Source organism: Nelumbo lutea, chromosome 5 (genome assembly GCF_056320005.1).
Source record: "Nelumbo lutea isolate HS-2025 chromosome 5, American lotus-T2T, whole genome shotgun sequence".
Taxonomy (NCBI): domain Eukaryota; kingdom Viridiplantae; phylum Streptophyta; class Magnoliopsida; order Proteales; family Nelumbonaceae; genus Nelumbo; species Nelumbo lutea.
In genome coordinates this window covers 83,533,528-83,546,329 of record NC_142688.1, presented here as the reverse complement: position 1 = coordinate 83,546,329, position 12,802 = coordinate 83,533,528, and the positions used below count along the sequence as shown (strand labels likewise).

At 38.2% G+C, this 12,802-nt stretch overlaps 2 protein-coding genes across 3 annotated transcripts; one reads left to right on the top strand and one right to left on the bottom strand.

Moving 5' to 3' along the window:
* Nucleotides 1-1,803: 1,803 nt before the first annotated feature.
* Nucleotides 1,804-4,657, top strand: LOC148853166 (chalcone isomerase-like protein 2). 2 transcript variants are annotated; one of them, XM_088945902.1, is made up of 5 exons: nucleotides 1,804-2,155; nucleotides 2,932-3,015; nucleotides 3,631-3,786; nucleotides 3,910-4,136; nucleotides 4,245-4,657. In XM_088945902.1, exons 1-5 carry the CDS (start codon nucleotides 1,864-1,866, stop codon nucleotides 4,404-4,406), a joined length of 921 nt encoding a protein of 306 aa, XP_088802028.1. In that variant the 5' UTR covers nucleotides 1,804-1,863; the 3' UTR covers nucleotides 4,407-4,657. The 2 variants fall into 2 exon arrangements, with proteins under 2 accessions (XP_088802028.1, XP_088802029.1); XM_088945903.1 differs by having other exon boundaries at nucleotides 1,986-2,360.
* A 4,614-nt stretch (nucleotides 4,658-9,271) lies between these two features.
* On the bottom strand, nucleotides 9,272-11,308 carry LOC148853165 (RING-H2 finger protein ATL74-like). The gene has a single exon (XM_088943108.1). It carries the CDS (start codon nucleotides 10,116-10,118, stop codon nucleotides 9,522-9,524), a length of 597 nt encoding a protein of 198 aa, XP_088799234.1. The 5' UTR covers nucleotides 10,119-11,308; the 3' UTR covers nucleotides 9,272-9,521.
* Nucleotides 11,309-12,802: the final 1,494 nt, after the last annotated feature.

Below are 12,802 nucleotides of genomic sequence, written 5' to 3'. Positions count from 1 at the left end.
GGAAAAATGGAGCTTGGCTGCCTACTTGAGGACTGGTCATCGACAAGGAAACTATGAGATAACTCAGTCGATTAGACAGAACCAACGCCATCAAATGCCAGTGTAAGGAGTCTCTCTTAAGTCTTATAGAACCAGGATGGTTCCAATTCAGAACATCTTTCAGAAATTCTCAACCCGAATTTGCATCTGCGCCCCATAAAGCGTGTCCCACCAACGCCCCACAATATATCCCAACTGTGTTCTATGTATTAGGAGCATTTGCCAATAACAATTACGCGAAATATTCCCAATGCAGGCTGATATGTGCATGTGGGGAGCAGATTCGAACTCTATCAACCCTTTCATAAAAGGTCTTAAATTCTAAGTAGGAGCAGGATGAAGAGTCAAACCCTGGTTATAATTATGTTATGTGCAGTTAGTAAAACCAAAATGTTTTCAATCTTCATGAATGCAAGAGCAAGCATAAGTCAGATTCAACCTTCTTATATGAATGATATCCTTAATTATAAGTGGCCTGGTCATACTATTGGTTATTTGAATGCAACGGTTTGGCCACAACAGATGAACTACTTTTGGGCCTCATACCTCACCCACTCCTCTTCAATGGTCAATTGGATGATCATCAGGACGACTAACGACTGTCCGGCCAGCAACCCAAAAAAGAAAAGAGAAATTAGATGCGTGCGAGAGAACAAAGACTACTAAGTACTAGCTGCTAGCTGTACCTCAAAATTCAAATAAGTAATCCAACACGTGGTCAAGTGAAAGGTGTAAATGCATGATCTACTACTACGTCAACTTCAAATTGATACATCCTTTCATGGAAAACAACCAATATGGAGTGAGCACTGAGCGGTGAATCGGGATGTGTTTGTTTCTTCTTGTCCTTCCATATTTACTCGAGTGGTCTCATTCATTAGTCACCACTCAAGTATTCGGACAAACGCATGGGCGATGGGAGTGCAGAATAAAGCCAACACATCCTGATTCCTGACTCAAGTGAGGTCCGCTTTTGCTAGAAATGAATTTGCAAGTTGCGACATGGGCTCATGGGCTAGTCACCGAAGTGACCCTTCCGTAGCCAATACGTGTTTGGGCCAAACACACTTCTAACCCCAACAAGACGGGCCCAGTTCAATTCTTTTCTTGCTGGTTAATTTGGAACTGGCCCATCCACACATGCCAGCCGGGATAAACCCAAAACCACAACTTGGACAGTTGGACCAGCCTCCGTTATATGGGTTTTTGAGGGAGAAACATGTAGCAGCCTAGCCAAATTTTTACATTATCCATGGCTTTTTTATTTGAGATGCAGGGTCCAAGCAAAGTTTAGTAAAAGCAAAGCTCGAAAATATTGCTTAGACATACAGATGAATCCATATTTATACAAAAAAAGGCAAAATTAACTGTCTAAAAATTAAGGTTTTTAAAATCGAATCTGACAACGAATCGGTAGGGATCCGGTTTCCTATTTGAACGGTCTGACCATTCAAACTGAATGGACAGTCCACTCTGAAAAAAAGGCAAAATTAACTGTCTAAAAATTAAGGTTTTTAAAATCGAATCTGACAACGAATCGGTAGGGATCCGGTTTCCTATTTGAACGGTCTGACCATTCAAACTGAATGGACAGTCCACTCTGACAAAAAATAAAAAATTAGAAAAATAATAAAAAATAATAATCAAACCATTGGATGGTTTGAAAGCCTGAGTCAATGATTTATTGACCAATCAATGGTTTTTGGCCAATCACCTAACCGATTCCCTATTTTTCTGATTCGATCCGTTTTGAAAATTATGCTAAAAATTACATTATTGGATTGGTGGATAGTGAGCGGCTTTTCATTCAAACCCATAACCAGCATGAAGAAGAAACGCCAAATTTCAACAACGATTCGTGGGACTGTCGCTGCCTATTGCAGGCACGCAGAGGTGGATTGGTTGATGGTGCATAAGATGTTAAATAGCTCATCTGCTCATGTCATGTTAAACTTTCTGTTGTTTTCATGTAAAGAAGATCAGAAGAGAGATGACAAATTGAAATCGTTATTCTCCGATGTGGTTCAAAGGGCTATTAATTTTAAGTGGAAGCTGTGGCCTGTCGGTCAAATAGAAGAAAATGAGATAAATCACAAGCTCCACCTAACTTATACAGGTGTACCTACCAAGAGGATCGGGTTTTGGGGGGAGGCAGACGAGACTGCTGAGCCAAGAGATAGTATGTTAGTTAGAACTTACAACCCAATAAATTTCTCATTCTTCTCCCAATCCTCCCTCACTTTTCTCTACCTGTCTATCTGTATTTCGTTCTTCCTTCAAGCGAGAAGAAGAACGTACCATCTCTTCCACCAACTATACTAGTAATTCTTTCTCTCTCTCTCTTTTTCATATGTGGTTTATGCATATGTGGTTTATGCATTAATTCTCTAATCCCTTAGTTAGTTAGTCATGTATACGTTTAGGGGGTGTTCTTTTTTTTTAAGAGAGGGAAAAGTTGGTCAATGTGATTTTGGTTTTTATTGACCAAAAATCCTATGATTTTTTTTTTTATATTTATATGGGGATCAAGAAAAATTTATTTTTTTGAGTATCACTTATCGGGGTAAATGGTCATTACCTTATTTACATGAAAAGTTAAAGAACATGATAAATGCACTTACTCAGTTAAATATTTTCCAAAAAAAACTTATCCAAATAACTGTATTTACCCAGATAAATAACTTACGGAAAAACAAAGAAAACCTTATATTAAATTCAAATTGCCTTGATTGGATTAAATTTGATTTGTTGTACTTCAGTCAAATAGATGCTGGTACCACTCTACTACTACTACTAAAGTATTATTACTTCAATTGTTCATCTTCTCAACCGTCAAAAAAACTATTCATCTTTTGATGGTTTGTTTGAATTTTGAAATTATACTTTATGCAGTGAGCACCGAAACCGTGATGGTCGATGAGATACCTTTCCCACCGGAAATCTCAATGCTGAAGCCACTCTCTCTGATTGGTCACGGTAAGTCGATACTCGCTAGTACCATGCATTTACTTCTTTTAGAAGTGGCCAGGAAGTGGAAAATTGGACCGGCCGGGTTGTTCTAGAATCCAGAACCAGTTAAATTTTACATTTTTTAACAGAAAAATTGTAAAAAAAAAGCAGATAAAAAACATCTTAGATCCAATACATGATTATGAGAATTCTACTGCGTTTTACAGATCTCTAGTAATCAAGGGCCCGTTTGGTGTATATTTTTGGGAGGATAAATGCAAAAGATGGATTGAGCTTTTGCATAAAGACTTGAGTAGCCCAAAGCACGTTTGGCAGATGTGTGTTTTTTCGTGTGAGATTAAAACGCGAAAGATATGAGAAGTTTCATTTGGAGCTTCTCGAAATCAGCCTAAAATGGTTTTTTTGTCTTTTCGGCATTTCATCTTTTAGCGGTTAAATCATCCACATGCCAAATAAAAATAAACCAAAAATCAGTCTTCCCGCCTTATAAACAACTAAAGGACCGTATGGAAAAACATGCCAAACAGACCCCAAATATTTTTAAAAGATACATTATTATAAATTAGTGCTTGGAATTGATGGCTATGGCTTACTTTTATATACTTTGTGGGTGATGAACAGGCATTACAGACATTGAGATACATTTCCTCCAAATCAAATTTACTGCAATTGGGGTTTATCTGGATCCCGAGATTGTGAGCCATTTGCAGCAATGGAAAGGCAAGTCGGGCAGTGAGCTAGCCAAGAATGATGACTTTTTCGACGCCCTAATTTCCGGTAAGCTAGGGGTATAATTCTTGAATATTCCTAATATATATAAGAACCTGGAACCAAATATATACAAACCTCAATCATACATTTGGGTGAACCGGGTTTAACCAACGATAATGTTGCATGCAGCACCGGCTGATAAATTGGTGAGAGTGGTGGTGATCAAGGAAATAAAGGGTTCACAGTACGGGGTGCAGCTAGAGAGTGCGGTGAGAGATCGATTGGCAGAGGTTGACAAATACGAGGAAGAGGAGGAGGAAGCACTAGAGAAACTCATTCAATTCTTCCAATCCAAATACTTCAAGAAGCACTCTGTCATCACCTACACTTTTCCCGCCACTTCCGCCACTGCTGAGGCATGACGCAAGCTAGCTAGAGAGCTACCATTTATTTAATTTAATTTATTATATAGATCATCAGCTTCGTTCCCATCAAATTCATTGATGTTGATGATATGAATGCAGATCTCATTTGTAACGGAAGGAAAAGAAGAAGCGAAGATCAAAGTGGAGAACGCCAATGTTACGGAGATGCTGAAGAAATGGTATTTGGGTGGCAGCAGTGGGGTGTCTGCTACCACCATCACATGCTTGGCCAACAACCTCTCAGACCTGTTATCCAAGTGAATTAATTCTGATTTCTTCTGATTTCTGAATTGAATGAACCTCTCATTTCCGGCCGGGCCGCCGGCCGCCCTCTCATCTTTCACTCTCTTCCTCTTTTTTTTTTTTCCTTCATTTTTAAGAATAAAATAGTTTTAATAATTTAGCATGTGTACGTTGTTATGTTGTGCTCACACAAGTTGTTTGTGTAACAAAGAGCCCAGCTGTTTTTGGTTTGCAATATATTAATCTATAAGATCTAATATGGATATGGATGTGAATGGCCCAGCTGTTGAGATGGTGGCTGTATTGACGTGAGACCAAGGCAAGTATTGGTTGAGAACCTAAAGAAGATGTCGATTTAGAGCATTTACAGTTAACCTCTGGATTTTTTTTTTCTTTTTTGTTGGTAGAAAATAGAAAAAAGGAGGCTTTGTTAATGAGAAATAATTTAAACAAAAAATATATATATGGAAGGTACATAGCCAGATAGCCTCGTAATCAAGCCACGCTAAAGCTGACAGCCACTAAGGGCAAAGGGAAGCCCATGAAAAATGAAACAAGTGGGTCCTGGCCCAATTCTCTATAGCATGGGCCAAGCGAAACTCCTGAATGGAATCCATTCTCTCCTTTTCTTTGTTTTTGTTTTTCTTTTCTAACACCTCCTTTGTTTCTTCTGTCTTCCCTCACTCTCTATTCGTCTGGATGCAGTACAGATGAGACCACTGACTGAACTCCCCACTTGTTATGAATCATGGGGTACGCATAATTGTCTTGAAAAAATGGGCTTAATTTTGGTTGGGAATCGAAGCCCACCACTTATCCACTGGTAGTGATCAGATGGAATGGAACTACTTTAACATACGGCCAATTGAGGCGGTACATGGTTGGCTTTCTCAAAACAAGAATCAACTTCTACACATCAGCAAAAACAATAAAATTTTTGAAAAACAATCATGTTGACAAACACCCCCTTAGAAGTAGCCCACGTTAAATGGGTCAAGCATTACCGTGTACATTCTAAGTCGTATGTCCTTGGACTCCTTGTGAGATATTTAGTCCTAGTGGGTACATTGTATGTTCTTTAAATATCAAAGCAGAGCTAATGGCACTAGTGGAACCCGGATATGCTGTTCACACAGCTGTGAGCTGTGCATAGCAGGCTATTATAACCAATCATGAATGAACACGTCAGTAGTTAATTAGACATAGGACCCACATGGGGGACGAGTGGACGACAGGCTCGTCCCACTGGACTCTTTCTCTTGGTGTCTTCCTCAACATGTTTCCCCCCGACTCCATCCGCCCAAAGCTATCCGGTAACATGGGTGGTCCCAATTTAGGCTTCCTAGGTTCTTAATTATTAGTCTATGTCCCCCCCCCCCTCTGACGTTAAAATGATTCTCCTCTCTCTTGCCTCTCAAGTGAAAAAGTAGAAAGTAGAAACAACGTGCAGGCGATGCAAGAATTTCCTAACTGTGGGCCTAGTGTCGTTTTTGGGCCTACGGATAGAGTTCTGATTATGTAGGCACACCAGGTGAATGCACTGAATAAGCACCACACCTGTCCTAAAAAATTCTAAGACTATGTCATGGAGCGCTTACTGAATGTGAAGATCACAATGGTGTACTTACTGAATCAGTCTCCTACCGATAAGGATGTCAGTAGATCGGTTTTGGACTGGACTCGTCAAGTCCAAAATCAATTTGGACGGGTTGGACAGACGAACAGGACATATGGATTAGACCAATCCGATCCAAAATATTTATTAGATTAGATTGGGCATGGTTCATCTATAATAAATTTATATTGGATTGATTAAATTAAGTCAATATCTGATCCATTGATATAAGATAAGAATATAGGTGTTTATAAATCAGATTTAAATTGAAACCGATCGAATTTGAACAGATTGGATGGTCCATTACAAATGAACCAATTCAAAATTTTTATTGGATTGGATTGGATTGGATCTGATCCATTTATAATGGACTCATATAGATTGGGTCTGGTCCATTTGTAATGGACTAATATTGAACTGGACCGAATTGGACCAGATCCGGTTTAATTGACACCCCTACCTACCGATACCCCGCAAAAGTCAAGAAACAAAGCATAGAGGAAGGAAAAGATGACGAGGAAACATAGACTTCATTCCAATCAGAAAAGGGAGTTTGCGATTCGATTCTATGTCCTCCATAGATTCGATGATTTTTAATGTTCAATATGCCAATTCAATCACTTGAAACAGTAAGCGAGTAAACCTAAGTTTCCAACCACTAAACAAGATATGTATTTCGATTTTCAGTCCCCATCTTTATTATTTGAACAAAAAACAACCACTGAAAATACCCTGACTGTGTTTGGTTTGAAAGAAAAAGGTAGAGAAAGGTAGGCAAACCCACCAGACCAGAGCCCTTCCTTTCCCTATCTTTTCCTTTAAACCAAACACAGCATAACTTCATGTACGTCATGCTGACTCTACTTGATCAATTAATTGTACTTGGTTATCATCAACAAAATGAAAACCCACGTAGCAATGCAAATCCAAACCAGGATTGCACCACTATTCGAGATTAACCAATTAAATCCACATTACCAACCTTATCTGTACTCATTATTGGAGCAAATTTGGCATTCCAAAGAAATTGTGTAAAGCAGGATACAAAACCCAATAAGAAATAAACATGTCCATGGCCTTTATTCAATGTTTGAGAAACCAATGTATTAGCTTCTAATTGGCTTTTGGTATCCCATTGTGCACATCTTGTTCTTGTTCGTAATAGATCCAAAGTTCTTCCTCCCACCTTTATTCTTTCTATTATCAAGAAGGGATCGTATCATTTGACTCCAGATCTGTTGCTTGCAAATAAGATATGTAACAAGGGGGATACATCCCAATCGCAGGTAAACATATTGCCAATCTATACAATTACCAACAACTGACATTATCATCGAAATTTGAGCTCTGATCCTGTTACATGGGGATTCGACTGTGTTTGGTTTGAAAGAAAAGGCCTTTAGGCCTTATTTTCTCTACCTTTTCTTTCAAATCAAACACAACCTTAGGAAACTTGTTTCTTTTATTTATTTAATTTCCTTATAGACCCAAAAAAAGAATTTGTCAAATGAAACCCCATGTTTTCAAATTATCAGTCTAACAAGGGACCAAGTAACCAGAACCTGACCTAGGCCATATAGGCCCAGGCCCAGACTTATGTTTGAGGCGGAACTTAGGCCGGGCTGGGGTCACCCTGGCCCCGGTGGTTTCTCTATGTTTAAATTTATAATAAATTATTATATATTTATATATCATATATGCCTTGAATTGAATGTATGTTTAAATTCAAATACCATTCATCTATATATATATATATAGTACGAATTCTTATATATTATATTTCTAAACCATTTATCTACATTTTGTATTTGTAGTCTTTCAAAGCTGAGAACACACAACACCAAATAACACTCTATATCTACCATCATCATTCTAGCTATCAGGATGCTGCTGATTTGCCTCAATATGCAATGGAACAGTGTAACGCCATACGAGTTCAATTTTTTTTCTTTTAACTATTGTGCTCTTATCCGCCTTTATTATTATTTTTTTTTATTGCAATGGTTTACACAGTACTACAGCGTAAACCCCTACACCTCGGATGAAGGCAGGACTCAGATCCCAAGCGTTTCCTACCATTAGATTTTGGGATAAGTGGACTGCAATCCCCTCAAAGTTCTGAATTTGCAGTCCCCTTCTAGCCTACTAGCGGCTTCCCTCCTATAAACCGCATACTACCTGTAAATTGGACATGACAGGATTCCATCCCTAGAAATTTTAGCTCGGTAGCTTCACCTTAGGGAAACCCCAAAGATTTTTTTCATGGGCGAAGCTTAGGTCGAGCTAGGAGTGTTCATGGTTCAGGTAACCGAACTGTGGGCCTTCTTTTTTTTTGAACTGAATCGGTAATATTGTTTTTTTGAAAACCGGTAATTAGAATCGAACTGAAACCAGTCGGTTAATTGATTGATCAGTTTGGTTCATCATTTTTTCAGTTTTTTTGACTTTATAATATCTATTATAAATATATATAATAAAATATTATAAAAATATATATAATATTATATTTTAAATAATATAATATAATTATAAATATTTATTTTTATATTTATAATTCATATTTATTAATTTATAATATATAAAATACATATAATATAAATATAATATACATAAATATATACAAAATATATACAAAAACATGTATACCGGTCGATTCAATTAATTGCCAATTTTTTAAATTGGCTAACTGACACCGAACCAGTATCTTTGATTTTTTAAAATCACCGAATCAAAATCAAACCAACTAGTTCGATTAATCAATTTTTTAGTTTGATTTCAGTCGATTCGATTTTTTGGTTTTTTTCTCACCCCTAGCTTGAGCTAAATAGGCCCTAGGGATGAAGGCAGGAGTTCACCGACTAGAGACTTTACCAACAGAGAAACCCGTGGACAACATTGTCAGCCCCCCTTAGGCCAAAACCGTATGATTGCCAGTTTTATATTTTGAATATCTATCATCTGTAAAACGAATCTTAATGCAAAGGTTTTTGTACGTGTGATTATTTTAAAATCCTTATTATGAATTTAAATTTAATATAAAATAATATGGATCGAAATATATTTATCAAGCCATACGACCGAAAGTTAAAAAAAAAAAAAAAAGAAGAAGAAGAAAAAGAGCCACCGTAATTTTCTCTGAAAAAAAAAAAAAAAAAGACCCCACGTCGTAGAGGCCTGCCTCACTGCAGCTGCCGACGAGTTGAATCAACGAATACGTATTTTGTCCATTCATGCAAAACCCATATATGCCAAACACCACCTACGTGAATAACTCCAGTAAAGGTCATTTTGTATGTTTCTTGTTCCATTTTCACTATTCCACCAGCCTTGTGGCTTGGACAAGTGGCAAATATTACATCGAAATACCACCAAAGTTTTTCTACTTTTATACACTCTATACATAAGTAAAATAACTCCTAAAACTGATAAAAGAAACACTAACAACTACAATCAATTAAAAAAAAAAGAAGCTAATTAACATCTATCAAATACTGGATATTTTCCAACTGCCATCGTCATCAACCCGCCTCCTCAACAACTACGACAATACCACCCTGTCGATCGGAGCCACTTCCGAGAGGCCCAACACCGGCATTGGCGTCGGTTGGATCAGATGTTGTTGGCCGGTCCAGCAGTGAGTGCCGGCAGGTAGGACAGGACGAGTGCGAAAGTAGCCATGTATCTATGCACTTAACATGGAATCCATGGTTGCATTTGGGTAAGACGCGTACCTTCTCTCCATCCATGAACTCTCCCAGACAAATCGGGCAGTCTGTGGCCTGGATACTCACTCCCGACCCATACACTGCTACCGGAATCTGACGCAATGCCTTCTTCTTAAGTCCAGTTGCAGATAGACGTGCAGCTGTACCTTCCGGTGTCTCAAAGGCAAATCGACGGCCACATCTTAGTGCACAACGTACTATTGAGTTCAGTCCAAGAGCGCAGATTAGGGCACATAACAAGGCCGCGAGGATGATTACCATGTTGGTGTCGAAGTTTGCTTCACTGGTGTAAGGTTCACGCGATGGCCTGCTTCCGTTGGTCGGCGGCGCCCCGGGTTCTATGTCTAGTAGGAGACGATGAGGGTTGTGACGAGGTGTCATCCTCGACATGTGGATGTACAGATGGTTGGGTTCAGCAGTGGAGTACAAGAGCCAAAACCAGACCAGGGAAATTCAATTCAACTTACTTACTCCCTTCTTTCAATTCCTTTTTCTGATGAACACTATTACTGTGTTCAACCTGAACTATGTTGCGTCCAACTTAGATTGCAGACCGATCCATATGCACAAGATCAGAGGGTTTACTGTTAAAAAGGCTGCAAATTCTTATGTATAATAACTGCCTATGCGAACCTTTTATAACGTCGTAGAGAATCGAATTTTTTGAACCCCCTCCGAACTGAGAATCGAAGCGACAAATTTAATTAGGCTGAATCACTTGCAACTTCGTCACACCACCAAGTTAGCAGAGCAAATCGAACCACAAAAGAGATCAGCATAAGGGGAAACATTTCTCTTGAATTTGATGTCTGAACCACCGAGGGAGGAGACCTTTTCCTACTGCACATATGCTTCTCTGAGGTAGAAGGAGAATTTTTCAACCGCTACAAATTAATTCATCTCTGTTGAAACTTGAAGGAGGGAGAAGAGGAGCAGAGAAGGCAACAGAAAAAAAAAGAAAGGAAGGCTTTTGTTTATTTTTTCTTGTTCTTGTTGATCTTTCTAAGTGGAGAGAGAGAAAGATGGATCTTTTGAGTTAGAGTAATGCTGTCATGATTCCAAGCTGATAACGACACAGAAGAGGCATCTTCTGGGTGAAGGCAGCTGGTGGTTATCCAAATTTGGGACCGTCGACACTGGATTCCGGCTTCTTGAATGGAAATGGTCCTGTGCACCCAAATTGAATTCTCCCCCTATCTGAAAACGCAACTGGAGAAAACTGCGCATGGTGATGATGTTGATTGAGAGCAAAACAGAGAAAGGAACAAGAGTATGTTTTAATTACCTGGGGTTCTCCGTCGCTAAACTCCAATGTTGCCGGCGGCGATGATCACTGATGAGATATGTTGGACATTTTATACGAAGAGCGAATTCTTGTAGTACAAGCTGCATAGGGAGGTAGACAGTTCGATATCGATAGCCTCTCTAGAATTCGCAAATTTTTTTTTTTTTTTTGGTGCTGCCGAACAGGTAAGGAACAGTGGGTGATGATACAAGTAAAATAACTGTGTGTGATGGATAGCTCTGTGAACAAGACCCAAACCGTCCGATCCAGTCCGATCCAATACGATTTGGCCGGTTTTTTCATCACCGATTGGTTTTGGGTTACAAAAAAAACATAAATCGATGGTTTGGTTCAGTTTTGGTTCACACAAGAAAATCAAAATTGAACCGATCCAAATCGATTTATATATATAATATTTCAGATATTATATATATTTCAGAAATATACATATTATATAAAATTTTTAATATATAAAATATCAATTTTAATCTATCAAATCATTTTTTAATTTCTAGGCATTCAGCCTTTGCTTTTTTAAATTTGAATCTTTTACCATCAAAATCGATCCAAACTAATTCAAACTGACCAGTTCAATTTTATTTAATACTGGATCAATTTCAACTTCATTTTTAGATAAATCAACCAGATCGAATCGATTGGAAAACATCAATAAAATGACCCAACCCGACCCGTAAACAAGCCCCATCCATAATGTTACCTGATCCCACCAAATCATGATTATGGTTTCTTATGAAAAGTGATTATTCACATACCTAATTCCCTAAGGACAAAAAATCATGGACGCATCATGGTGTGAACAGTTCGATCCTCTGATCGAATAATTATACAAATGGTCTAGTTTTAATCACAGTGGGGTTGTTAATGTAACCAAAACACCGTTAATTTGACTAGACGGGAATACAAAGCAACATTCCAGTTCCAAGTAGATGATGACAAGTATACTTTGATGAAATTACCTTAATGCAGCCTATTTTGTTATAAATAACACTAAGATTCATTGCCTGATTTCTTGCTAGTTTGGTAATTGGGATGTTGATGATTTGACCATCCAATCCCATCATTCCCATCATCAAAATCTCTTTGTATCGTGTCCACTTGTTTACGATGTCCCCACTCATTCGACGACGTGTGCAGTAAGGTAGACGTGGGGTTGATTTTGTGGAATGGCGATCATCAGGCCTGGGCCTGGGCCTGCCAAGTGGGGACCTTACAAATTCCTTTTGGAAGAGGCTGTGATAGGTTCAGTTTTGTCAAGACTTTACATTGCTGGCAAGTGGAGCCTCTGATCGAACTGAATCTGACCATGCACTGTCAAGATAAAATCTGTACCGTCCATGTTCCATCACCTCACCTACTAAAGTCATATATTTTGGCGTTGTTATTTGTTAGGTAGGGGAACTCGGGCACAATGAAATGGTAATTTGTTGAACTAATAATTTGATGGGTAAATTGCTGCAACCATCGCTGAGTTGTTGCTAAACCTCTCCTAAGTTTGGTAATTGCAATCGTCTCTTTTTAACTTAAAAAGGCATGAAAATATTTAAAATATTTATGTAGTTATTTTTAACAAAATATTTATTTTTCAATTTTTTTTTTCATATGAATCACTATTTCAAATCTTTTTTTCTTTTTTAGAAATTTATTTTCCAAAGAGGTGCAACTTTTTAGAAATTGTAACTTTTTAGAAATTGTAACTTTAGGATGCGTGTGATAGAGGTGTAAAATCTAACTAAGGTAAATTTTTGCACCCCGGTTTGATTTTGCATAC